This window comes from Nelumbo lutea, chromosome 5, assembly GCF_056320005.1.
Source record: "Nelumbo lutea isolate HS-2025 chromosome 5, American lotus-T2T, whole genome shotgun sequence".
Taxonomy (NCBI): Eukaryota; Viridiplantae; Streptophyta; class Magnoliopsida; order Proteales; family Nelumbonaceae; genus Nelumbo; species Nelumbo lutea.
Window position 1 is genome coordinate 15,766,654 of NC_142688.1, and position 24,493 is coordinate 15,791,146.

The window sequence follows — 24,493 nt, forward strand, 5'->3', positions numbered from 1 at the left end:
TGTGATCTTGAAGAATTTTATTGAAAGAGATAGGGTGTATGATTTTTTGGTCGGACTGAATGTTGAATTTGATCAGGTCCAAATACAAATTCTTGGCAAAGAAGAAGTGCCTCCATTGAATGAAGTCATAGCCCTTGTCAGAGCTAAGGAAAGCCGTCGTGGAATCATGCTTGAGCCTAAAGATCCCGAAGGCTCAACCATGGTGGCAAGGGGAGGAAGTTACAGTGGTTCAAAGGGTGAGAACAATCACAACTTGGCTCGTGACAACCACCCGTGACTCTAACGATAACCTTTGGTGCACCTATTGCAAGAAGCCGAGACACACGAAAGATCGGTGCTGGAAACTTCATGGGAAACCTCCCACATTCAGCAAAGAATGGGGAAATCGAGGAGTTTCAAAAGGAGTTCAACAGACCCATAATGTTTCCACAACCCCGCAGCAAGAACACTCAAGTCAGGGACCATTTAATGATGAAGAAATTGAAAAGCTAAGGTGCTTCCTGAAATCCTTGAAACCAAGAAGTGGTTCTACCTCTCTTGCTCTCTCAGGTGAATCTTTATCTCTAGGATTACATGCCTCGGCTAGTGTTTTTCCATGGATTCTTGATTCTGGAGCTACTGACCACATGACACCCTTTTCACTACATTTTCTCACCTATACACCCTGTCCTAGTAATAGAAAAATTTTTGTTGCTGATGGTTCTGTCACCATAGTGGCAGGGATTGGGAATATTCAAATTACTACATCCCTATTACTTAAAAATGTGCTTCATGTTCCTAAGTTATCCACTAGCCTTATCTCTATACATAAACTCACCCAGGATGTGAACTGCAATGTTGTGTTCTTCCCTTCATACTGTGTATTTCAAGACCAGGTTTCAGGGAAGAAGATTGGACTTGCTAAGGAAAGAGATGGACTCTACTACCTTGAAGCAACCAGCAAATCATCTCACACTGTTATGCATGTCACACACGAGTCATTCTTATCTACCTCCAATAAAGATTTAATTTGGCATCATCATTTCCGTTTTCGTTATCCTTCATTTCCTATTTTAAAAACCATGCTTCCTTCCTTGTTTAAAGGAATTGATGTTGAAACCTTTCATTGTGATGTTTGTAAACTTGCTAAGCACAAAAGGGTTTTTTTCCCAATCAGCAATAAAAGATCTTCAACTCCTTTTTATTTGATTCACTCGGATATATGGGGCCCTTCTCAAATTCCCAACATTACTGGTTCCAGATGGTTCGTCACCTTTATTGATGATTGCACTAGGGTCACATAGATTTTTCTTCTTAAGTCTAAATCTGATGTGGGTACGATTCTTCCCAACTTTCATAACATGGTCCAAACTCAGTTTGCTGTGAGAATTAAAAGGTTTCGATCTGATAATGCTACAGATTATTTTAATCAGAATTTGTCCCCATTTTTTCAGAAAGTAGGCATTGTGCATGAATCCTCCTGTGTTAACACTCCCCAACAGAATGGGGTAGCTGAGAAAAAAAATAGCCATCTTTTGCAAACCACCCGAGCCTTTCTCTTTCAAAATTAGGTGCCAAAACAATATTGGGGGGAAGCTGTCCTTACTGCTGCCTACACCATAAATAGACTACCATCTAAAGTTCTTGACAACCGAAGCCCAATACAAGTCCTTTCTCAATTTTACCCTGATATTCGAGCCTCAAATAATCTCACACCAAGAATTTTTGGCTGCACTGCCTTTGTTCATGTCCATAATAAAGGAAAATTAGACCCACGAGTAATCAGGTTTGTCTTCTTGGGATATTCCCCAACTCAAAAAGGTTATAAATGTTATCATCCAGCCACCAGAAAATTCTACACCTCCATCGATGTCACATTTGAGGAAGGAAAATCTTTTTTCACTCAACCTTATCTTCAGGGGGAGCCCTCATTAATGGAAGATAAGGCCTCGGATCTACTCTCCCTAGACGTATTACCCTCCTCACAGACATTCAATCGTCAAGAATCACATCCCGCTGAATCACATTCCTCTGAGCCCCACATTCTCGAGTCTCAACAAGAGTCAAACAACCCGACCATTGAACCAAATTCGGACACTGTTAACCCCACGAATGATGTGAATGATAATGTGAGATATATGCAGGTTTACTCTAGGAGGAAAAATCCAGATCCTCAACCTGTGCAAGTCCAAGATTCAACTCCTAATCCTAGAACTGAGGGATGCTTAGATCCTGAACCTACACCTTCACAGTCTGAATATGAGTATGACCTACCTATTGCACTGAGAAAAGGAACCAGAGAATGTACCAAACGCCCATTGTACCCTTTAGCCAAATATGTATCATTCCAAAGATTCTCTAAATCCCATAAAAGTTTTCTAGCCAGCCTTAACACCATTCCAATTCCTAATACTCTAGCTGAGGCACTTTCTAATAAGGAGTGGAGAAAAGCCATGAGAGTGGAAATGGAGGCATTAGAAAAAAACAACACATGGAAAGTTGTGGATCTACTAAGAAACAATAAGACAGTAGGTTGTAAATGAGTGTTCACAATTAAGTACAAATCTGATGGGTCATTAGAAAGGTACAAAGCACGCCTAGTAGCCAAGGGATATACACAGACTTATGGGGTAGATTATCAGGAGACTTTTGCCCCAGTAGCTAAAATGAATACAGTAAGGGTGTCACTGTCGTTGGTTGCTAACTATAATTGGGATTTGCAACAATTTGATGTAAAAAATGCATTTCTCCATGGTGATCTAGAAGAGGAGATATACATGGACATTCCACCGGGTTTTGGAGAAGGCATTAAAGGGAACAAAGTTTGTCGATTTAAGAAAGCACTATACGGTCTCAAACAATCTCCGAGAGCATGGTTTGGAAGGTTTACGAAGGTAATGCTGAGTACAGGTTACAAGCAAAGTCAAGGTGACCACACATTTTTTACCAAACACACAGCCTCAGGGGGAGTTACTACACTATTAGTCTATGTGGATGATATAATCGTTACTGGGAATGATAAAAAGGAGAAGGAAGCATTGAAAAACTGTCTTGCCAGAGAATTTGAGATAAAAGACCTGAGGAGAGTAAAGTATTTTCTCAGAATTGAAGTTGCACATTCTAAACAAGGCATCTTTATCTCTCAACAAAAGTATGTTGTTGATCTTTTGAGAGAAACAGGAAATATGGCATGTAAACCAGCTTCCACGCTTATAGATCCCAATCATAAACTTGGAGAAGCCAACGAGAATGCAAGTGTAGACAAGGAGATGTTCCAAAGACTAGTTGGAAAACTCATTTATCTTGCACATACACGACCGGATATTGCATATGCTATAAGTGTAATAAGTCAGTTAATGCATAATCTTAAAGAAGTTCATCTGCAGGCTGCTCATCGAATTCTGCACTATTTGAAAGCCAATCCAGGAAAAGGAATTTTATTCAGAAGAAATGGAGGACTGACTCTTGAAGCATATATAGATGCCGATTATGCAGGATCTCCAATAGATAGACGGTCCACTTTTGGTTATTGTACCTTCTTAGAAGGAAACTTAATCACTTGGAGGAGTAAGAAGTAGTGGCTCGGTCAAGTGTAGAGACAGAATTCAGGGCTATGGCACAAGGAGTGTGTGAATTACTCTAGTTGAAGATAATTTTAGAAGACCTGAAGATTCCACGAGAAGAGCCTATGAAACTATATTGTGACAACAAGTCAGCCATCAATGTTGCTCACAATCCTGTTCAATATGACAGGACGAAGCACATTGAAATTGACCAACACTTTATAAAAGAGAAACTAGACAGCAAGTTGATTTGCACTCCCTATGTGTCTACAAAAGGACAACTGGCCGATGTACTTACTAAAGGGCTCAATAGTACAGACTTTCGAAGAATTATAGCCAAGCTGGGAATGGAGGATCTCTATTCACCAGCTTGAGGGGGAGTGTTGGAAAACGTGTGATTACTGGTTCAGATCTAAAAATAGAATTGTATATATTCCTAGGATTGTGGAAGGATTGATTTAGAAAGTTTTTTATTTCTATTTCTTTCTTTCTATTTTTGTACTTTCTATTTTCTCTTCTTTCTATTTTTTCTTCTTTCTATTTTCTTTTCTTTCTATTTTTTGCAGCAGCTTACTGTATAAATATGCCCATTGGCAATAGAATGAAATATATCAGTATTCTACCATTCCAAAACAGAAAGTTTGCAAGAGCAGCCCTAATCAAAGTCACTTTGCCCCCTATAGAGATGTAATTCTTTTTCCAAGCCACCAACCGTTTTTCAAATTTTTCCACAATAAGAAACCGGAACCGACTCTCTTTAGGGTTAGCACCTAGGGGAAGACATAAATAGGTTAAAGGCCACTCAAATGTGGAACAATCTGAGCAACCTGCAATAGACTCTACCTCCCTATCCTCCAAATTTATTCCAATCGCACAACTTTTTCCAAATTGATCTTCAAATTGGAGACACTCAAAGAAATTTATTAGATTCTTAAGGTTCCTTACCCTTCTCAAATCACTCCCTTAACAAAAAATTATTGATCATCAGTAAATTGGAGGTGGATCACCGGAATGCTTCTTCCACCTAATCTCCAACCCCTTATTAAATCGTCCTCGTCTACTTTTGAGATCAATCTACTAAGCACGTCTACAACAAGGGTACAGAGGAAACATGAGAGTGGACAACCTTGTCTTAGGCCTCTACTATTCTTTTTAATATTGTTCACTTTAATGTGTGGGGGCCCTACCATTTGCCTTGTATGGGTGGCTATAAATATTTCATTCTGTTAATTGATGATTTTTCTCAATATACCTAGATCTATCTTATGCACTCTCGTGTTGAAGTGCCTAAACTTGTACAGAAGTTTCATAAATATATATATACTCACCTAGTTTGATACTTGCATCAAAATATTCCAACAAGACAATGCTAAGGAATATTTTGAGAAGCATCTTACCTCCTATCTTGATTTTTGAAAAGTTTGGGGTTGTTCATCAAAGTTCTTGTGCCCATACTCCACAACAAAAATGAGGTAGCATAGAGGAAAAATAAACACATTGTGAAAGTTGCAATGAGTATTCTTTTTGTTACCCATGTTCATGGATAGTGTTTTAAAAGCACAAGGCACAAAAAAGGCACAAGGGGCAATTTGTGCCCAAGGCACAAGGCGCAAAAATACAAAAATATCAAAAAATATTAAACATAATATTAATAAAAAATATAAACATAAATTTTAAAATAAATGTTTTAAAAAACCTGTTATTTAAAATTAAAATACATAAACATAACACGTATAGTGTATTCAAATGAAAATTTAAAAATAAAATCAAACATGTTGAAGTTCGGCCTGCCCTAAAATTCTGTTTTGTTTGTTAGCTGAAAAGTAAAGTAAACAGCAAGAAGGAAGAGAGAAAAGAAGAAGAGAGAGAGAGAGAGGAAGAAGAAGAGAAAAGGTCTGGTTCGGATTAGGAAAAAGTCAACCCTAGTTTCGGCCAGACCTGTTATTATATTATTAATATATTGGAAAAGACATAAGTGCCATTATTTAAGAGGCACTCAAACTAACATAATAGTACACATTAGCATTCTCAACAAGTACAAAGACCGAAGTACCCCTTCACTAACACTCCCCCTCAAGCTGGTGAGTATATATCATATAATCCCAGCTTGCTACATATGTAGCCCACTCTCCCCCGACTCAAACCTTTTTTAAACAAGTCTGCCCACTGGTTTCCTGTATTAACATATGCAGTCTCTATCACTCCATTCAGCACCTTCTCTCTCACAAAATGACAATCAACTTCGATGTGCTTGGTTCTTTCATGAAACACCGAATTGGAAGAGATATGAATCGTTGCCTGATTGTCACAATAGAGCTTCATTGGAATGTTGATGTCATATCCTATCTCCTGTAGAAGGTTCCTTAGCCACACTAATTCACTAGCAGTATGTGTCATGGCCCTATATTCTGCTTCTGCACTGCTTCTTACCACAACTGTTTGCTTCTTACTTTTCCACGTTACTAGGTTACCCCCCAAAAAGGTGTAATAGCCCGTGGTAAACCGTCTATCAGACATAGAACCTGCCCAATCAACATCGGTGTATCCTTCTACTTCCAATTTTCCGCCAGTTTTGTACAGCAAACCACGGTCAGGAGCTCCTTTCAAGTACCTCACAATCCTTAGCACTGCATTCCAATGTGGGGCCAAAGGTTTCTGCATGAACTGACTCACCACACTAACCGCAAATGAAATATCTGGTCGAGTAATGGTTAGGTAGTCGTCGGTATCTGCCAGGGTCTTCAAATACTTCACCTATATCACTGCTCAGCCTCGTATTTGTTTCCATGGGTGTCTCAGTCAATTTAGTACCCAACAAACTTGTTTCTTCCAGTAAATCAAGCACATATTTCCTCTGACACAAATTAATGCCATGCTTAGATCTTGCTACCTCTATGCCCAAAAAGTATTTCAATTTGCCAAGGTCCTTTCTTTGAAAGTGTTCCTGTAGGAATGTCTTCAATCTGTCAATGCCCATTTTATCATTCCCAGTCACAACGATATCATCTACATACACCACCAGTAGTATTTTGCTTGCCAGAGAGTCATGAATGAAGACAGAGTGATCAACTTGGCACTGTTTCATACCAAACTTCTTGACCACCTCACTGAACCTACCAAACCATGCTCGAGGGGATTGTTTAAGTCCATATATAGCCTTCTTAAATCTGCATACCTTGCCATCCTCTCCCTGAGCAACAAACCCTAGTAGTTGCTCCATGTAGACCTCCTCGAGCAAATCACCATGCAAAAAGGCATTTTTGATATCTATCTGATATAGAGGCCAATCATACATAGTTGCAAGGGAGATGACAACACGAACTGACCCTATCTTAACAACCGGGGAGAATGTCTCTGTGTAGTCAATGCCATAGGTTTAGGAGTACCCTTTTGCAACCAGTCGCGCCTTCAGGCGCTCAACACAACCATCTGGCAAGTACTTAACAGTATACACCCACTTACAACCGACAGCCTGCTTCCCAGGAGGAAGAGCGGTGAGGTCCCAGGTGTGATTATGATGGAGGGCTGAGAGCTCTTCTTCCATAGCACGGCACCACTCTAGAGAAGTAAGGGCTTCTTGCACATCCTTTATACTTATTCTTTTTATGTTTTTTAAGTCAGCTACACAACTAGGGGCACTCATGTAACTTTACATACTTTATGTTTTCAGCACATATTTAACAAAATTGAGAGAGAAAGATTCTCTTTTCTTCCATTCTCTTCTCTTCTTCCTAAATCTTCTTCTGAACTTCTGAACTTCTTCCTCCTTTTTCCTCTTTCTTCTGTTTTTTATATTTATTGCAGGTGTGTTTTGCAATTGAAAGATTGCTTTAGAGTTGGGCGAGGTGCTCTAGTCTTTTTGTTGGAATGCTAGCTAGCTCACCCCCTGATAATTGGTTGTCCAATATTTTGAATTTTTTGTATAGGAGATGATTGTATATGTACTATGCATATTGATACTAGTACACTTTTGTATCAAGGTGAGGGCTTCTTGCTCTCCCCTCACATTTCATATAATAATACATACTTTTTCATCTTTCAAAAAAAAAAAAGACCCTACATGGATGGGACCAATATTAGGTAACAACCTTTTTTATGAAAAAGTTAAAAAAATAATAATAGCATAAAAAGCATATTTATATGTAAACACTTAGGATTTATTTTAGGTGGAGAAAGATGTGAGCCCGAATCTGCTGCCAGCAAAAAGCATGCTAAAATACTGACAGCAAAGCTTCCAGCTGCACATTGGGAACCCCTCCCGTACTTGTATTATACATTCATGCGGAGATGTTCTTGATCTGCAGCTGGATGCCATGCTGTCGGCGCATTTGTTGGCAGCAGATCCCATCCCAGAAGATGTCATCTTGAATCATGTAATTAATTTTAAAAGCATCATTCTTATCTCTTCAAATGATGCAATTATTTACAAGAGTATGTCCTTTTACAACTTCAAAAAAAAATATTAACAAATATTTTCATAGATTAGTATTTGCAATGTTATAAAATTTTTGCAATACATGTATATGAAATTTCTGAATTTCTGACATATTTATTATTTTTCACTGGTCAACATTTCCATCAAAACTGACATTTTAAACCTTGATCTCAACTATTAGGGGTCAGTTGCATGAATCTTCATCTTTCTCCCTTTCAATCGTTTTGGTTTTTCTACTGTAATACAAAGAAGTTATACTTCATCTAAACAATGAGCACATTCACTTTTAAGGAACTAGAGGAAGATGAGCATATGCATTGATTTTCCCACCTCTCATGGGTGAGCAACATCACAAGATGATACCTTCCAGGTTACTGTTTTAAAAGCAAGAAGCGCAACTAAAGAACAAGAGATTCCTAGGGGCACAAGACACAAGGCAATGTTTGTTCTTTGACAAAATAAGACACCACTTGTGATGAAAAACAAAAAGAAAATTTTGATATTTAAATCAAAATTCTGAAAGGAAATAAAATATCTTAAGAATCCTATTAGCTCAATTGGTTAAATAATTGTCTTAGTAACACAAAGGTTGTAACCTTAAAAGTTCAAGTCCTATATAGGCTAAATTGTTTAAACTCCAACCATCATAGGTACAACCTACACTATAAATAGTAAATAACCTATTTAACATCAATTTCAAGGTTACTCATCAAAACATAGCAACAAGCCAACTGCGGCACACCCTACAAAATGAGCCTCATCTGTGAGCCAATGCATACTTTCTAAAACACTGGTCCAGGACGTTTGAGGACCACATCTACTATGTCATGTAACAAATTCATAGGTTGATCTCCTAGTTTGCCTTAAGAGAGCCTCCCTAAGATGAGTACTGAAGAATATGCAAGGTGGATAAAACATGACACTTTCTCAAACGAAGTCTTTATGTGGTTTCCTCTTTGAAAACTATGAAGATTCCTACCCTGGAACATAAGTTCTGGGCATCCATGTTTTATCCAAAGTCTCCCTTTTCTTTGGCGGACAGCAGTCCTTGCCAGAAGGGTACTAAACAGTAGATGTGCACTGCAGAACTTTGGAGGACTCTGATTTCACTTTCTTGAGTTATTTTACCAGACCCGAGTAACCTCAAAGGATATATCAATGTTGATTTAATCATGGCTTGTAAGGAGTTTTAGTAGATGTGTACCTATAGCCCTATCCCATGAAACTTGCTCCATTTTGACTGCTGGTGCCCTTAGAAGGAGCAAAATTGTCATGTGTTTTAAAGGAAAAACTACCCCCATAGAATTCATAATTGAAAACTGGGAAGATAGAAAAGCAACTACTGTGGTGGTCCTCCACACTAAGGACATTGAGGGGCTGAAACCTGATAGTTTTGGATACCAATAGGAATAGATTATCTTTGATTCTCCCATTGATGTGTATGTATACAAAACATTACATGTTCTTGCTGTAAGGAATGGTATGAATGGCTTATTTCTTATATACCCAGTTGGAGTTTTTCCCCTCCTTTTGCTAGTATTTACTATTTATAAAACCTACAAGATAAATGCACACAGGCACAAATAGAGGTTTTGATATTTCATGTGACACTATATAAATGTCTAAGTAATATGACCAAGAGAAAAGAGAGAAAAAACTTCAAGATGAAATAGATATGTATGCATGGTAGCCTTAAATTTAAGGGAGAGAATATGAGACAGAGACAGAGAGAGAGAGAGAGAGAGAGAGAGATTAAAAATCTTATGAACCAGCAATGCTTCCTAAAGTCTGACTAGCACATAGAAGTTACCTGAAAAGTTACACCTTCTTCAGTAATGTCAGCTAAATGCAACAATGATACCTGAAATAACAGAAAGAACATGGTATAAAAGCTTTGCTAAAGTTTAATCATAAATATTAACTCTTCGTATGACTTATACATATCAAAATGTTCCATATGGAAAAGCCATCACCACAAAAAGTACAATACTTTCATTATTATTATTTCTTTTTGAAAGTAAGCTCGTAATCACTGAAATGCAAAAGAGTGACAGCAAAATCTAGAAACATAATGACAATCTTAAACTGAAACCATTTCTTTTCATAGTCCAGGAAAAAAAATGTTTCTTCTTTCTAGATCAGTCATCATCATCATCTAAGCCTTGTCCCAACTATAGGGGATCAGTTACAAGAATCTAGTTTCACCATTCTGTTCTGTTCAATGACATATTCATTGTCAAATTACGTATCTGTAGCACCAATCTGTATTGAGTAATAATGTATTTGTAAAAAAAAAAAAACATAGAAGGAAACAACACAAACAAAACAACACTAAAGATACCCTCATATACGAGACCCACATTATTGCTCATTAATCCTAAACCATCCCATGGCAACTAGGAAGGCCGTATGACCACAATTTAAGAGTGATCATTTCTAGCCATGCTCAGCCTACAGTATATTAATAATTACATATACATATTCTATATTACATAAATTTTTTACACCCAAATTAACAAACAAAGATGCCATTGCCGAGGACCGAACCTGAATCACCTGCATGACAGGTGGGAATACTCACCACTACACACACGCACACATATTATTTTATATTATATGATAATATTTTTTATCAGTAAGCAGTATTCAATTCATTAAATTACTGAAAAACATTACAAGGTGTATTCAAACAGAGAGAAAGTTAAAAGACATGTTTGACAGCCCCTATTACAAATCTGCCAAGAACAAAACAACCCTATACACCCCTTGTTTTGCCAAGCTATCGGTCATTCCATTTGCTGTTCTCTTTACCCATTTGAAGCTTGTGCCTAAATCCTTCGCCATGCTCTTGATTTGATGTCTGAAAATCCAAATACTTGAGCTGTTGCCATTCATCCAAGAGATTACCAGTTTTGAGCCTCCCTCAATCAAGGTTTAAAATTTCAACATGATATGCCTGATACAGGGCATACTTACCATATCTTTGGAAATTCAATACGGGATACGGTGGGAAATGGATGGTATTGTTTTTTTTCCACCGTATCGGGCATGTATCGAGGTGTATTGGTAGCGTATTGGTTGATACACTGCGGAAAAAATACAAATAAAAAACGGAAACAAAAAATAAGCCTTCTTTCACACCCTGCCCCCCCCAAACAACTCTAAAACTCCAAACCTCATTCCTAAAGTGCTAGATCTGCAAAAAAACACAAGAAAACAAGTGTATATCTTCAAGGTTTTTTATGATTTTTCAAGTTTTGAGAAAGGAAAGTTTTTTTTTTATTTTTTTCATAATATCTTGCTTTTTTCAAGACTTAATATGCTTTAGATCTAAGGATGATCTATCATTATATATATATATATATATATATATATATATATATATATATAATGATGTGTTTATTCACAAAACCCATTAAAATATATTAATTTAATATATGTATACCTCATTAAGGCCTTATATATTTTTTTATCAACATCACTAAGGCCTTATATTTAATGTTATTGATATATTTTTATGATTTATTGAAGTATTTATAGTGTTTCCATGTGTATCTTAATTTTTCTTCGATACACGTGTATCCAAAGTGTATCCCAATACGTCTTTTAAAATTGCCTTTCTGATACACTTGGTGTTTCCGATACTTTGAACCTTGCTCTCAATCTCCAGATTCTTAAAATCAGGTTGTTTTGCTAGCTAAAGACCTTGATGTAAGGTTAATAATTCTGCTCTCACAAAGTCCCCTACTCAAATCGGCCCTAAATACACAGTCACCACTTACCTTGTAGCATCTCTGAATACTCCTCCAGTTCCTGACAGCCCTGGATTTCCTATTGAGCTTCCATCAAAGTTCAATTTTAATCTATTAGAATGGGGGCTTCCAGTCCATAATTATTCTATCTTTCAGAATTTCTGAATTTGCAACTTCAAACCAGGCTCTTTGAATATCATCTACAGGCACCCCTTTAAAGCTTCCAAGCTTTTTACCCTGTCTACAGTCTTTAGTTCTTTACCTTTATACTTTCAACAATGTCTCCTAAACTCCTGCTCTTTTCCTTGAATATTCTTTCATTTCTTTCTTCTCAAACTGTCCAAATTGTTGTTGCCCTAGCTGCTTTACAAAGAAGTTTTCCCCTCTTCTTTTATTGTTTAAAAAATCATGAGTTGAACAAGGTAGTGATATCTTGTGGAGGGTCCCACCCGCAACCAAAGGGAGAGGAGATGCACACCCAAATACAAGTCACCAAAGAACCGGATATAAGTGAGAAGTGGTTTCACCATTTGCCTTACATAAGACACACATATGAGGAGAAAGGCATTGCCTCCTTTGAAGTACATCTTAGGCGTTTATCTTTCCAAGGAAAGCTTCCCAATAGAAGGCTTGTACTTTTGGAGGGATAGGCTTGCTCTAAACCTCTTTCATAGGACCCCCTGAGGCTATAAGGACTAGGGTGTCAGAGAAAGAGGCACAAGAAAAAAGGCTAGGAGCAGGTTTCCAAATTCTATCATCATCCACTCTTTTATCCAGAAAGGCAGACCCTAGTTTATTCAGCAGATCAATCAAATGTTCATGACCTCTGCCTCTTAAACCCCTTCTGAAACCAAAGTCCCAATTCAAGCCAGAAGAAGAAGTACTCTAGGAAAAAAACAATGGGTTTTTTATGGAAACTGGAGAGAGAGAGAGGAGTACAGCAAAGGGAATTGGGCTTTTAAAGTAGTATCACCCAACCAAAATCTACCAAAAAGAGAACTTTATTTCCACTACCAACACCAAACCTAGCAAAACTTAGGAAAGTAGGGAGTACCTCATAATGGCATTCCAAGGAAAAGCAGTTGAAGCAAGATGTAAGGCCTTCACATCCCAACCATTGTTCAAAGCCCCATGATTGCTATATTATATGATAATATTGTTCATGGATGGTCACTAAATCTTGGACAATTCTCTTATTGCCATTGAGTATTGACTCAAGAATTAGAATAGGAGAGCCAAGAGTGAGATGGACATGGAAAAGGCTTATGACCATGGTCAATGGGGTTTCCTACAACATTTAATAACAATGCAGTTTACGTTGAAATGGAGAGAGTGGATAAAGGACCTGTTGTCTTCAGCCAGGTTTTCAAGTTCAACAATGCATGGATCACCAAAAGTATACCTTGAGGGAAAGAGGGATCTCAAACAAGGAAATCCGGTCTCCCCCCCCCCCCACCTTCTCTTTATTGTCATAATGGATGCACAAAGAAGGTTAATTAAAAGGGCAAGGGAAGGGGGTTTTAAGGTGAGCCATGGTAGCCCCTCAATTTCCTTCCTTCAATTTGTAGATGACTCAATTTTTTTTCAAAAGCCAAAGCTGAGGATATGATGTTTATAAGATGTCTACTGATTTGTTTTGAGGCAGCTTCAGGGCTGAAAATCAATATTAAGAAGAGTGAGCTTATCTCCATGGGAATACAAAATTGTAGGGAGTTGGATTCTGTTTTTGGCTGTAGATGTGGGTCACTTCCATCAAAAATTTTTAAGTCTTCCTTTTGGAGCAAATTATGAGTCTAAGGAGCTGTCAGCACCGACAATAGTTAGCAATTTGGTGGGCTGGAAGAACGCATATTTGTCAGGGGGGTAAGGTGACACCAATAAAGAATGCCTTATCTAGTTCGTCAATATATTTCTTCTCTTTGTTCATTGCACCAGGTTCAGTCTTCAGTATTAAGCTCATTGAAGAAAGCAAGAAGAGATTTATTGTGGGATAGGATGCATGATGATAAGAGATTTCACCTTGTTGCTTAGAATTAGTTTTGTTTACCAAAGGAGGTGAAAGTGGGCACCAAACCTCTTCATTCTATGAACAAAAACATTTTAGGAAAGTGATTATGGAGATACTGTGTTCAAAAGGAAGTGCTAAGGAGAAGGGTAATTAGGAGTAAATATAGCAGCCATGTATATGATTGGTCCACTGGGACTCTCCTCACTTATGGCACAAATATATTGAGAGGAGTAATGAAGATTCAAGAGTATTCTTAGAGCCATCAAAGTTGAGAATGGGGAAAGAATATCCTTTTAGAATGATATATGGTGTGGTTCAAGCCATCAAGACCACTAAGGCAGTCCTACCCTCACATGTACAATTTGGCCCTAAATAAAAAGGCATCCATTAGGGACTGTTATGAGATCATAGCTAGGGATGTGGTCTGGTCTCCGGGAATGAATGATTGATTGGGAAATTGAGGAGCTGATTCATATGTTAAATAACAACACTCATCCAAGCACCGAAAATCAAATGAGGTAAACTACATCTAAGGCGGATTCCTTCTCTGTGAAGTCGTTTTTTTACTAAATTGAATGCATCTAACAGGTCACCAGTGGTTTGGAGGTGGATCTGGACTTCAAAAGCTCCATCTAAAACTACTTTCCTCTTTTAGTTTGCTATTCTGGACAAAATCTTGACTATTTTTTAAAATAAATAAAAAGAAAAATTTTATTAAATAATGAGAAGCAATCAGGTGACAAGATACCACCCCACAAATTCAACAGCCAAGACCTACATCATCACAAGTTCACAACCCTTCACCCCTTTTAAATACAGGATTTATTTACCCATGAATTAGAAAACAAGAGAACAGAACCAAACTCGCTCCAATACCGAGAATCAATTCATAACCCAGCAACCCCCCCTTAGTGTACAAAATCTTGACTATCAATCACTTGCAGTCCAAGGATATGAGTTTAGTTGACATCTGTAGCTTATGTAATGAGGAAGAATCAGTGTCTATTGCTCATCCATTGCAAATTCTCTTATAGCATTTGGAAGCATTATACCCAGTTATTTGGGGTTCATGTGGCAAGTGTTTTAAAAGCGCAGGGCACAAAAAAAAAAAAGCACAAGGGACATTTTGCACCCAAGGCTCGAGGCACATGGTGGGGTGTGTACTTTGCAAAGCAAGGCGCAAAAAATGCAAGAAAAAGCCAAAACTCAAATAAATGCAAAAAAAATAAAAAATAAAACTATTGATTAAAAAATAAACTTAAATTCTAAAATAAATGCTTCAAAAACCTGTTGTTTCAAATTAAAATACATAAACATAATATGTAAAATATATTCAAAATGAAATTGTAGAAATAAAATCAAACATAACATATAAAACATATTCAAGCATGTGAGACTTTCAATCACTTTATTTTTTCTCAATTGCATACTTCAAATGGCTAAGGTGATGTTAAACATTTCACATTCCTGATTCTACAAGCCGCCATTGTACCAAGCCCCTTGAGCCAAACCCAAAAAAGTCCATGTTAGGGTCTTAAATTCTTAATCCTTATAAAATATTATACTTTTAATTGTTTTCTAAAAATATCTTTTATTAGGATGAATAAATAAACAACTTTAGCAAATAAGGGGTTCTCGGAATGGTAGAATAAGCAAATAGGGGGTTCCAGTCTATTAAGAAATTGAATCTCAATCCAACCAATGCTTTAAAACAGGAAATCCATGGCCTTATGGTAGAATAGATACAAGATATAGCAATGATGGGGCATAAGGAGTTGAGAGGAGTAATGAAGATTCAAGAGTATTCTTAGAGCCATCAAAGTTGAGAATGGGGAAAGAATATCCTTTTAGAATGATATATGGTGTGGTTCAAGCCATCAAGACCACTAAGGCAGTCCTACCCTCACATGTACAATTTGGCCCTAAATAAAAAGGCATCCATTAGGGACTGTTATGAGATCATAGCTAGGGATGTGGTCTGGTCTCCGGGAATGAATGATTGATTGGGAAATTGAGGAGCTGATTCATATGTTAAATAACAACACTCATCCAAGCACCGAAAATCAAATGAGGTAAACTACATCTAAGGCGGATTCCTTCTCTGTGAAGTCGTTTTTTTACTAAATTGAATGCATCTAACAGGTCACCAGTGGTTTGGAGGTGGATCTGGACTTCAAAAGCTCCATCTAAAACTACTTTCCTCTTTTAGTTTGCTATTCTGGACAAAATCTTGACTATTTTTTAAAATAAATAAAAAGAAAAATTTTATTAAATAATGAGAAGCAATCAGGTGACAAGATACCACCCCACAAATTCAACAGCCAAGACCTACATCATCACAAGTTCACAACCCTTCACCCCTTTTAAATACAGGATTTATTTACCCATGAATTAGAAAACAAGAGAACAGAACCAAACTCGCTCCAATACCGAGAATCAATTCATAACCCAGCAACCCCCCCTTAGTGTACAAAATCTTGACTATCAATCACTTGCAGTCCAAGGATATGAGTTTAGTTGACATCTGTAGCTTATGTAATGAGGAAGAATCAGTGTCTATTGCTCATCCATTGCAAATTCTCTTATAGCATTTGGAAGCATTATACCCAGTTATTTGGGGTTCATGTGGCAAGTGTTTTAAAAGCGCAGGGCACAAAAAAAAAAAAAAGCACAAGGGACATTTTGCACCCAAGGCTCGAGGCACATGGTGGGGTGTGTACTTTGCAAAGCAAGGCGCAAAAAATGCAAGAAAAAGCCAAAACTCAAATAAATGCAAAAAAAATAAAAAATAAAACTATTGATTAAAAAATAAACTTAAATTCTAAAATAAATGCTTCAAAAACCTGTTGTTTCAAATTAAAATACATAAACATAATATGTAAAATATATTCAAAATGAAATTGTAGAAATAAAATCAAACATAACATATAAAACATATTCAAGCATGTGAGACTTTCAATCACTTTATTTTTTCTCAATTGCATACTTCAAATGGCTAAGGTGATGTTAAACATTTCACATTCCTGATTCTACAAGCCGCCATTGTACCAAGCCCCTTGAGCCAAACCCAAAAAAGTCCATGTTAGGGTCTTAAATTCTTAATCCTTATAAAATATTATACTTTTAATTGTTTTCTAAAAATATCTTTTATTAGGATGAATAAATAAACAACTTTAGCAAATAAGGGGTTCTCGGAATGGTAGAATAAGCAAATAGGGGGTTCCAGTCTATTAAGAAATTGAATCTCAATCCAACCAATGCTTTAAAACAGGAAATCCATGGCCTTATGGTAGAATAGATACAAGATATAGCAATGATGGGGCATAAGGAGTTGAGATTCAATTTCTTAATAGAACAACTACTTGAGAAAAGCAAACTAAAAAGCCATAATATCTAGGAATGGAAAGAAAAATAATAGCCAACCATCTGAAAACCTCCGGAATCAGTAAGTAATGCTCTCGGCCAATTCATAAATTTGTGAAGACCCCCCAATTCATCAATCAGTTCTGAGGTAGGACGAAGTGCCAAATGGTATGTATTCCCAAGCACTATCTGGCAACCAATTTCCTCGAGCTGATTTATTGTTAAACCTTTTATTGTACCTATAAGAACAGGAAAACACACACACACATGTATAATTCATTTTGACTGCATCATGGTGCCACTATATATGCAAATACCATAGTTATATATAACAAATAACATAAGTGCTGGTGAAATTATATTAAAAAAAAGGTTTCCACAAAACCAGAACAAGTGCCATTAAGTAAGATTTTACTAATGGAATATTCATTCTAATACAGTATCTGCAAAGGTAAGTGAAAAATCTTGGAAAGAGATATTTTACATGTGAGCAACTATGTATTGTGATGAGAAAGAATAGACCAAACAACTGAAACTACAACCTTGTGTTCCTACAGGCATAAATAAAGGTGTTTGGCACACAAAGTGAGGGAGTGTCAATTGAGCTGCACGAGCACGATTGAACCTTGACAATACCTGCATACAGAGAATTCAACAAATTATTCACAAAGAAACAAAGACTAGACAGATATGGATCATAAAGTTGACATAATCAGGCTATGACTCATCCAAGAGGTAATTCATATTGTTTGGAAAAAGTTGGAAATGACAAATATCTATAGTGCGATAAACAAAATCCAGAAAATACATGCAAATTCAGTCCTTACCTCAAAACGAAGTGCCATTATGCGAACAACTTTTGTCCTCTTATAAAAGCTGTAACTTATATATCTGTTTCACAAAAACATGGAACGTTCGTAAAATAGAATCAACAATAAGTGTTTCGGGTACCTAACTGCATTTCATTTGTCAAAACGGCATCTCAAGTTGTGTTTTCTCAACCAACTAAAAGAGATAAAGAAGGCCGCAACCTCAACTATAACTCTCAAAAAATCATTTACCCATGTAACACATTTAACTGAACATGGTAAATGATGAGGGGAGATTTGGCCCTCCACTAACATTATGACATGTGGCATCTCAAAAACAGTTGGATGAGACCCGACACCACGTAGGCGATGACCTACCTTAGCCAAAATGATGAAGACCTGAATACCTACCTCCAGAAACCTGATGGAGACCTGAAGACCTACCTCCAAAGACCTACTAGAGGCCTGGCGACCCACCTTCGGAGACACATGGCATCCAAATTACACCTCAACGCCTAGTCAACGAGCTAGCTCAGTAAAATTAGCTTGAAGCATCTCACCTAGGACGACCTCTACCTTGAAGAGACCGAACTAACTGACCCCGTAGGATTACGGCGAACTGTCCTAGGAATCAGTCGAGCTGTAGAGACTTAAGACGACCTGCTAAGGAGAGCTCGCTAACCACCCCCTGCAGTTCCCAGTACAGATCGGCAAGGCCAAGCTGGCAGCCCCGTAGGATTATAGCGAGCTGTCCTAGGAGTAGGCCGAGCTGAGAGGACCTAAGGCGACCTGCGAGGAAGAACTCGCTAACTATCCCCAGCAGCTCGCTACCAAAGGCGCCGATAGTGCAACCGTTAGAACAGCTCATCATGTTGCGCGCCAGATTCTACGTGAACGAATCGTAATTCTTGCAAAAATCTCTCAATTGACACCTTAATGTGCCTGAAAATAAGGAAACAACTCCACAAAGAGCTCAAGACTGTTACCCTGAGCCCCCAGAGTCCAGGGGCCTATATAAGACGTCCAAATCCACCCAGAAAAGTATGCACACTGATACCCTCAAAGTTCTCTTATGTTCTCAAAGATTACTCCTACACACTCACAGACTTGAGCATCAGAGTGCCCTCCCCGGGTAAAAGCTACCCGGGCACCCTCACCTCCTTTCTCTTTACAGCTCGCACTCAGCTCGGTTACACAGATACCAGCTCGCCCATACAGCTCGTCACTGCCAAGTTGGACCCGTTCGAGCCAGATCACAAGACACGAGGGAGCGTCCAGACTGTGCATCATCAGTAAAGAAATAAAACAAAATATAGTTTAGAATAAGAGCAATGCTAGCATCACGGTGCCTTGTCCAGAGATGTCAAATCGAAAAAGGATAATTCCTAAACAGGATTTTTTTTTTTGGTGGCACGTAGAGTACGACTTCGCCTTAACTGTGCATCTTAAATTAACCTCCAAATTTTAGAACCCAAATAATTACGAAACTTTCAACATGAATGTTTACTCCGAACAGCCTTAGAACTTCAGAAGCCGCCTGGAATGAAATAGTTTTCACTGCATTTGACGCCAAAATTATGTTGCTTAAACTGGATTTATAGTTGGAGGTTATTGTTATTTTAAGATTTGAAGCAGATAACCTATATATTTACTATTCAGCTAATAGCTCCATTCCAATTCATAAACTTACGCTTTCAAATGCCATGAACTACACTAAAGTGCAATTGATTTCATCCACATGGGTTCCAAAATCCAGACACACCGTAAGTAAAGCACTTATGGCAGCAAATCTTCTTATAGTGGAGAATAGACATACATAAAAATAATGCAGAGAAGGGGGAGAGAGTTACAGGAATTCGGACAGGAGTTCAGGAATCCCGGAGCAGCATAGGCCGGGAAGCACAAATTTATGAGCAGGAGATACCCTAGAATGTAACAGTGCTTGCAATCTTCTCCGGCGGCGGGGGCGTAGGAAGATGCACCGAACTTTATTCACGCGCCAAATGGGTGTACGTAAAGACTTCGAAGTTTCTCTCCTATTTTATTCTTACGAAAAGGGCGGGAATGGGGTCCGCGGGTTTCAATGTTGCGGTGCCCTATCAAGAGAAATGGAAAACAGAGAGAGACCAGACGATGAAGCAAGCTGATGTTTGGACTAAACAGGAAAGCGGGAACACGGTCGTTTGGTCGTTGCCACGTTGGTTTGGTTCTTATTATTCCTGGGCTGGGTTTCGGAAAATCCATAGTCCTCTGTGGCTTTGTCTATCGAAAAATGCTATAAAACAACGAGTTACGCAACTCAGCAACTGCAGGATACGACGCCGTTTGATGTTCATTTTTACGAGATAAAAGTTAAAACCGTGGCCGCAGAGACCGGATTTGCTCCTCACACCTGGCGCTCACTAGCGCTTTACACGCACATCTAGAAACATTTCCCGTACTAATACTTATCAGTGAATATTGATGGGAGATGATACCAGTGCACCGTGGATGCATCTTTGAAAAGCCCATTTGTGAGGCCAAATATCGTTGCCTCACAAATATGAACATCTCCCTCGGGGTCGTACGTTGATTGTGAGGCCAAATATCGTTGCAGACTCGTTAGTAATGCTCCAGCCTTTTCAGTTTTCTGTTTGCCTTTCAACTCAAAAGAACCCTCACGTCCTAGTATGAGATCCGCCAGCTTCCTAATCCTATTGATGAGGTAAATCCGACCTCATGTCAAGGGATAAGAGTCACCTCGTCCATATATAAGACCACCTCACCCCTCTCAACTCAACTCGTAGTATGGGATTTATCGGCCTCCGAGGAGATCTCCATACTGAGATGAGCTTCCATCCAGGAGAGCTCCTTCATATCAAGACGAGCTCCCTTCCAGGCGAGCTCCACACTCCGACACTTGTTCAAGTGACCACTTGGTGGCACATGAAACAATATCATCAATATGTAAGGTAAACCTACCAGGTAGCCGATTTTGGGCCCACTTCATGCATTGAAGACATGGAGAACATATCACCATAGCATGTCACAGCTATGCATCAGGTGGCTAATGCATGCTATAGGTGGATAAACTAGTAGCCCTGATTAGGCTCCAGGTGCCTAAGCTGGATCCCAAGTGTCTCGACCGAATACCAGTCGGCTTGAGTCAGGCCACAAATGTTTGGATTGAGCACTATGTGGCCAAGATCGAGTAACAGGTATCCTAATAGAGCCCCAGGTGTTTTACTCGAGCTCCGCCAAGGCAAAGCAACATCCATGTGTCCTACGTCTGTTGGACATGTATACACTCTCACAGGTATCCCGAATCCTATTTAAGGGGAAGGTTAGCATTCAATTCATACTTTATGACTCACTGAAATCTCAACCACCCTCTGGCTATTTCGGTTTATTGACTTGACCGTCGGAGCTATAAGCCCGGGTATCACCCCGGGCCCTCTGACCTTGTTTCTTCTTTACAGGATACGTTTGAACTCTTCCAGAGACTTCACCGCTTTTCAGTGGCATCTACTGGTGCCACCTATAGGAATCAATGACTAAAAGCCCTCTCTTCTACCAAATATCCTCTGCCAACGTGTCTCAAACATCCAAATACACCCTTAAGACCTCTCGCCATTCTCCCGGCAAGACTTCACGGTGGCATTCCTGGTGAACCCCATCTCCATAGGCGCTGGAGGGAGTCACCCGTGAAGAATTCGATAACCTAGTACAAACTGTAAAAGACATGAACCTCTAAGTTCAAGCAAGAGATGAGATCATGCAAATTGTAAGTCGAGCGACGAGGGATGCAACAATAGAAGCCATGGTGCAGTAGAAACCGGTAACTACCACCACCAATCGATTAGCCATTTCCGCCAGTCCAACAAAATCAAGTTGTGCAATCCATTCAGCAAGTAAACAAGCATCAACCACCTCAATCATCGGCTAACCCCCCAGCTTTACGTGACGAAGTATGCCCCAAGCATAGAGGCAAGTCGACTTTATATGTAATCAGCATCGGGGTGAACGAGTGGACAGGAGAGAAGAGGAAAGATGAGATAGGCACAGCTGACATCGGCAACCCGATCTCTCTACTCGGCGTTCCCATGCTTCTAAGGAGGTGAGCAGATCGAACTCCCCCCAAAGCAAACACTCATGAACTACCGAGCATACAAGGAGTGGAGGTAGCACATACCAGAAGACCTCCAAGGTGACTGAGAGTGGCATTCAGATAAGCTAAACTCCGTTCACCCAGAGACACTAAGTAAGTCAATTGCTACAGTACCCAACATAGCCAAAGCGTCCCCACTGGTTCCAGAGATCATTTTAGAACCAAAACCTATGGGGTTTAAGACCCCTACTTTTGAAACTTATGATGGAACCACTAATCTAGTGGATCACGTAGAGAGTTGTTAGGCCCTAATGTTGTTTCACGGGGCTATAGAAACAACTATGTGTATGTCACTCCCAACCACATTCAAAAAGGCAACCTAATTATGGTATTTTGGGTTGCCACCTCGGTCCATGCGCAGTTGGGCCCAGCTTTATGATTTATTTATAACCCACTTTGCCACAAGTTGTAGATGCCAAAAAAACTGCAATGATGGTGCATATCAAGCAAAAGCCTGGAGAGACTCTGCGGGAATACGTGCAGAGATTCAAATTTGAGGCATTAAAAGTCTTCGACCTCGATCATGTTGTTGAGATAGTAGTTTCTATACGAGGTGTCCAAGATAAGTACTTCAGATTTTCATTGACAAAGAGACCAGCTCATAGCATGAAGGAATTCCTAGACCGAGCAACCAAGTACATGAATACCAATGAGGCATACCTAATGAAGAAGGACCAAAAGGAAAAGAAGCGCAAGAGGAATGGTGATGACTGATAAGGAAGAAAGAAGGCAAAGGGTTCTAAGGGTGAAGGGGTGTCAATTCACTCTTGAACTCCACCTCGGAATTTCAAAGCGTATACTCCCCTGAATGCCCCCCAAGGTCAAATTCTAATGCAAATTCAAAGGGAATAGTACTTGAAATGGCCCAATAAGCTAAAAGGCAACCTGACCAAGAGAAACCATAAGAAATATTGTAAGTTGTACAAGACAGTGGGACATGATATACCAAGCCGGTCGTGTTTATAAACAACGACATCAAGGATGTCTGATTCCCTTATGACGACCTCGGTCGTCCATTTATTGGTGGCAAACTACCTGGTAAAAAGAGTTTTAGTTTACTATGGTAGTTAAGTTGATGTGTTGTTTTTGTCTACTTTTGAACATATGAGACCGGATAGGAAACAACTCACCCCGATCAATCAACCTCTGGTTGGGTTTTCAAGATAAACAATCATGCCAATTAGCAAGATATGCATGCCTGTAATATTGAGGACCGTGCCAAGTAGTCAATTAACCTTCTCCCTACAACATCATAGTGGTAAGACCTCTATTGCATTCCCTCTACGTTGTGGTATCAACTTTTCACTTAGCAATGAAGTTTCCAACAAAGCACGGCATGAGGACAATCCAAATTGAGTCTCGACAGTGCTACATGACAATGTTGAAGGGAAAACAACTCACTAAGAAAGAGAAGCCAAGGAAACCAAAGAAGAAGGTGACAAGAAGGCCGTGATAGTAGCTGTTGATTTGGATTGACTTACAAAAGAGAATGCCATATGAGCTCAACCCGTCAAGCAAACAATGGCAATGCCCATCTCAACAGTTGAATCTAAAAGAACAGTGTAGATCGGCTCACTCCTTCCCCCAGATCGACAAGATCGGATAGTAAGATTTTTATATTTGAATTCTGATGTTTTTTCCTGATCCGTAGCCGACATGCTAGGGGTTGACCATTTGGTCATAACTCATGATTGATTGCCTAGTTGACATGACTTCGGGTTATGAGTTGTTGAGATTTATGGATGCATTCTCGGGATATAATCAGATTTCGATGGACCCATAAGATGAAGAAAAAACAACATTTGTAACAAAATCTTGGTTGTACTGTTATAAAGTAATGCCTTTTGGTTTAAAAAATGCCAGGGAAACATATTAGGGACTTGTAAATGAAATTTTTAAAGAATTAATAAGAATAAATGCTGAAGTATATGTTGATGACATGGTGACTAAATGCCAAGTTGCATTTGATCATATTGATGACCTGATTGAAATATTTGGGGTGTTGAGAAAGTACCAACTCAAACTCAACCTGAATAAGTGTGTCTTCTGTGCCACATTGAGAAAATTCCTGTGATTCATTGTAACTCATCATGGTGTTGAAGCTAACCCTGAAAGGGTACAAGCAATACTAGACATGCGACCTCTAAGTTGTGTCAATGAAGTACAACGACTAACTGGACGAGTGGCAGCTCTCAATAGATTCATAGCTATGCTCGAAAGTCGGTGCCTAATGTTATTCAAAGCAATAAAAAACTTAAAGATTTTGAGTGGACTTCAAAATGTCAAAGTGCCTTTGAAGATTAAGCAATACTTCAGCTCACTTCCTTTGATGACGATAATGGAGCCCTGAGAAGTGTTGTCTTTATACTTATCAGCTAGTGATGTAGTCATCAACTTGGTGCTTGTAAGAGAGATAGGTCGAGTTTAGCATCATATT

At 38.8% G+C, this 24,493-nt stretch overlaps 1 protein-coding gene across 3 annotated transcripts in view; it reads right to left on the reverse strand.

The window, feature by feature from the left end:
• LOC148850580 (uncharacterized) overlaps positions 1-20,737 on the reverse strand; it is a 53,789-nt gene extending 33,052 nt beyond the window's left edge. The window contains exons 1-5 of one of the 3 annotated variants that reach the window (XR_016099612.1): positions 19,760-20,094; positions 17,928-17,991; positions 17,643-17,736; positions 17,161-17,339; positions 9,788-9,838 (exon numbers count right to left, since the gene is read on the reverse strand). Coding sequence is in view for 2 of the 3 variants with exons in the window: in XM_088946700.1 (XP_088802826.1) it covers positions 9,788-9,838; positions 17,161-17,339; positions 17,643-17,736; positions 17,928-17,945 (342 nt within the window). In the remaining variant the exon portion in view is untranslated. Of the gene's footprint in view, positions 1-9,787; positions 9,839-17,160; positions 17,340-17,642; positions 17,737-17,927; positions 17,992-19,759; positions 20,233-20,386 lie in introns of those variants that run through there. The other 2 variants (XM_088946700.1, XM_088946699.1) reach the window with 2 other exon arrangements.
• Between the last annotated feature and the right edge of the window lie 3,756 nt (positions 20,738-24,493).